The sequence below is a fragment of the Myotis davidii genome, unplaced genomic scaffold (assembly GCF_000327345.1).
Source record: "Myotis davidii unplaced genomic scaffold, ASM32734v1 scaffold399, whole genome shotgun sequence".
Classification (NCBI taxonomy): Eukaryota; Metazoa; Chordata; class Mammalia; order Chiroptera; family Vespertilionidae; genus Myotis; species Myotis davidii.
Genome location: NW_006292094.1, coordinates 5,602,041 through 5,605,938, shown reverse-complemented (window position 1 = coordinate 5,605,938; position 3,898 = coordinate 5,602,041). Strand labels below are relative to the sequence as shown.

Here is a 3,898-nt window from a genome sequence, read left to right as displayed (position 1 = left end):
GTGAGCGGTGTGCACAGGACCGCGGCCGCCACGCACTTCGTCCGTCCGAGGGGGTCCGAGCGGAGAGTGACCCCGGCAGCAAAGACCGAGCGCGCCTCGCTGGGCGCCAGGCCCCCTCCGTGCTTCTCCGGAACCGCCTCGGGCCCGAGTGAGACTGCGAGGCGAGCCCCACGCTGCGTGCCTCCCGCCCGGATGTGGGGGCCAGCGGGGGAGGGAGGGCCATGGGAAGGACGCGTGGCCGTCTCCAGAATTAAGTGACTGGGACGCTCGGACAGGTGGGAGCTGTCTGTTTTAACTTAAGGGATTTCTCCAGAAGCTGCATGGACGCTGCTGCGGAGGAGGGACTCCGAAGCACGTGCACTGGGGCCGGGCCAGGCCGGGCGGGGCCGGCGGTTCTGGGGCTTTGGAGGGAGCGCGACCCAGGAGTGAGCTGCTGGAGAGCCGGTCTGAGCCGGTCTGAGCGACAGAATGAAAACAGAAGCTTCTCCCGACCGCGGCGCCGAAGGCGGTGATTAGCTCTGAAAAGCAGAGCTCTCTCAGCAAAGCGACGCCCAGAGCCTCGCCGGCGCCGGATGGACGGCGAGCTGCTGGTTGGGGTGGAGGGTTGGGGTGGAGCCTGCACCCCAGAGGGTTCCTCAGCCTCGGGGTTCCACCAGCCCAGTTTGAAAACCACGAGTTTGCGGTGGGTTGGGAAAGAGGAGAGGACAGGTCCTGAGGCCACGTGGTGAGGACACTGGGAGACAGCGTGGACGCGGGAGCGAGGGAGGCTCTGGAATCAGGAGTCACTCAGCTCTTCTGGTCTGGGGGCCAGAGGATGAGACAGGGCTGCTGCTGCTGCTGCTGCTGGCATTGGGGAAGGGGGGTCCCCTTCTCTGCTCTTGTGGGGAAAGTGGGGGGCGGCCAGAAGAGCTGGCAGCCAGGCCTGAGTGGGCGTGTCTGGGGGTGCAGTGCAGGCGCTGGATGGAGTGAGGGCTGTCTGCTCAGAGGAGCTTGTCCACAGTCTGTCTCGGGGAGGGCGGGAGGGAGGATTGAGGGACGGAGGGAGGCCGAGGTGGCGGCTGCCGTACGCAGGGCCTGTCCTGCGGTCCCTGCTGTGTGGGGGCATCTTCACATGGGCAGCTGGCGTTGTGTGGGTCTCACACGAAGGGGCAGACAAACGTGTCTTCCAGGCGAACCCACGTCCCAGCCCCGGCCGAGCCACGCACCGTCCTGGGGGGTCCCGGCCCTGTGGGCCTGCGGTCCTCGTCCCTGACTCGTCCATGACACGGAAGTCACATGGGACAAGGCTTGCCCAGGCTCGGGGCCACATGGGTGCTACCGGTGCTGGGGGGGTGCAGACCCCAGAGAACCCTGGGGGCGAGGGAAGGAGCACCCTCTCCTAAGGCAGGGCCCTCTGGCAGGAGGGCACCCCCAGGAGCTCCGGGCCGCTGGGCGGGAAGGTCACAGGGTCACGGGTCAGAGTTCCAGGCCGCTGGGCGGGAAGGTCACAGGGTCACGGGCCTCTCGGTTCTGCTCAGGCTGCGGCCCTTCACCTCCTACAAGCTGCGCCTGAAGGCCACCAATGACATCGGGGACAGTGACTTCAGCGCCGAGACCGAGGCGGTGACCACGCTGCAGGATGGTGAGTGCGTGGGCCCTGGCGGCGGACAGACGGGGCCACTCCCGGCTGCAGGCTCCTGGAGAGAGCCCCCACTTTTGTCCTGAGCCAGGGGGGACTCGAGGGACGAGGGAGCCTGGGAGTCACTGAGCGGCGGCGCAGAGGCTCCTGGGCCCAGCGCTGCGCGGACATGAAGGGCTTCTGCACGGATGGAGTCTCTTTGATTCGCTTCCAAACCCTCCGACCATTAGCATCCCAGGAATGCATAATTGATGGGCTCATTAAAAATAAATGCCGCCACCGGGTAGCTGCTTTGGAGAGGTTGCCCATTTTCTCATTGAGCGGCCTTCCCAGCGTGGCCGCCGGCCAGGAGCAAAGCTAAGTGAGGGCGGTGAGACCCTATAAGCCCAGGTGGCATTCACCCGCTCCTCCCCCGGCGGGGGGGTGGGGGGGGCCTGGGTCCCTGGGAGGGAGATAGGATGCTGCTGGCCTAGCTCGGGGAGCCCGCATCACCCCACGGTGGCCCACCTGCAGACCCAACACTGAGCTCGCCCTCGGCGCTCTGGGCTAGTCCCCCAGCCTCTCCTCCGAGGGCACCAGGAGCCATTGGTAACCTCACCTCTTCATTCCGCTCTTTCCGTAACCTGGGAGCTGAGCTTCCCGGGGCCTCCGGGACCTTAAGGACCAGCCGGGAAGGTGGGGGCCGCTAGCTCCTGGGCCACGTGCAGACAGTGTTCTGCATAGAGCAGACCTCCAGCGGGTTCCTGACCCAGGACGGGGCCCTGGCACTGCCCTCAGGGAGCCGCAGGCGGACTGACCCCTGGAGACGGCGGTTGTATTTGTGGCTCCCGTTTTTATGTTGCGTCTCACACCACCGCGGCGGTATTTGCGACATTTGCGCGAGGCGCTGACCCTCAGGAGGAAGGAGCAGGTGCCCCAGCTGCCCGTGCAGACACCAGCCCCCTGGCCGCGCAGCTGAGTCGGAAAGGCCTCTTGGCACCCCGCAGGCTCCTCAGGTCCAGAGGCCTGCTTCCCCCTTTGACATTCCAGTCGCCCCGTGGTGCCTGTCTTGTCTTCTCCTCCAGGACTGCTCCTGGCAGGCAGTTGGCACTGGAGCTGCGTTGTCTCCAGCCCAGCGCTCACTGAGACGGACAAGCGACAGGCGACTCCAGGCCCCGAGGAGCCCTGTGCTGGGGGCGGGGAGGGAGCAGCCCTTTGAGTGTGTGGATGGTTTGTGGGGGAGGAAAAGTGACACCCCCTCTACCCTCCTGAGTTCTTCGTCTGGTCTTTAAAGCAAACTGACAGGAGGCAGATGCACAGGAGAAAATGTCCACGTGTATTATGTTCATGTTCGTACGTACGGGCCCCGGACGTGGGGCCTGTGGACAGGCCGGCCAGTGAGGGCTCCCTGCTGCTCTGGGCCCAGGAGAAGGCGGGGCTCTGCGGCCTCAGCGGGGAGCCAGGGAAGGTCACTTCCGAATCCTGGGACGTGGGTGCGTGGGACCCAACAGACAGCGGGCGGGCGTTAGTTCCAGGTGCAGGGCACGGCCAGGCAGAGGCCAGACCAGCCTGTGCCCGCAGTGGGCAGAGCAGAGCACACAGAGGTGGACCGGGCCCCCCTTCAGCCGCCAGAAGTCACCTGCTTCGTGACGGTCACTCCGTGGCCAGGACCAGGAGCACTGTGCCCTGGCCTGCACACCTCAAAAAGAGCATGCTGCCTGCCTCGGGGCAGGGTGGGGGGCCCTGAGCAGGCTCTCGGGTGGGGCGCCTGGCACCCCGCTGGCTGGCATGAGGGGCCCCATGGAGAGGTGGGAACTCCCTCTGTGTCTCAGTGCCGGTCTATCTCAGGGAGGTGGTCACACTTGAGCACTAGGTCCTTCCTCTCCTGGCACAGGCCGTGCAGGGGGTGCAGGGCACCCACAGAGAAGAGGGGGCACCAGGTACCAACAGAGCCCTCTAATCCTGTCTCTTTGATCTTGGATTTCAGTTCCGGGGGAGCCTCCAAGTTCCGTCTCAGTGACGCCCCACACCACCTCCTCCGTCCTGGTCCAGTGGCAGGTGAGCACCGGGTCTCACGGGGCCTCGTAAAACATGGCACGCACCCTCCACGCGCTCACCCTGCACACACTCACCCTCCACACACTCACCCTCCACGCTCTCGCCCTGCACGCGCTCACCCTCCACACGCTCACCCTGCACACACTCACCCTGCACGCGCTCACCCTCCACGCGCTCACCCTCCACGCGCTCACCCTGCACGCGCTCACACACCGCGCGCTCACCCTGCACACACTCACCCTG

General features: G+C 66.0%; 1 protein-coding gene across 1 annotated transcript in view; it reads left to right on the top strand.

Moving 5' to 3' along the window:
* Positions 1-3,898, top strand: part of SDK1 (sidekick cell adhesion molecule 1) — a 455,450-nt gene that overhangs the window by 368,743 nt on the left and 82,809 nt on the right. The window contains exons 36-37 of the mRNA XM_015565152.1: positions 1,518-1,621; positions 3,585-3,655. Of these exons, the coding sequence (XP_015420638.1) occupies positions 1,518-1,621; positions 3,585-3,655 (175 nt within the window). The remainder of the gene's footprint in view (positions 1-1,517; positions 1,622-3,584; positions 3,656-3,898) is intronic.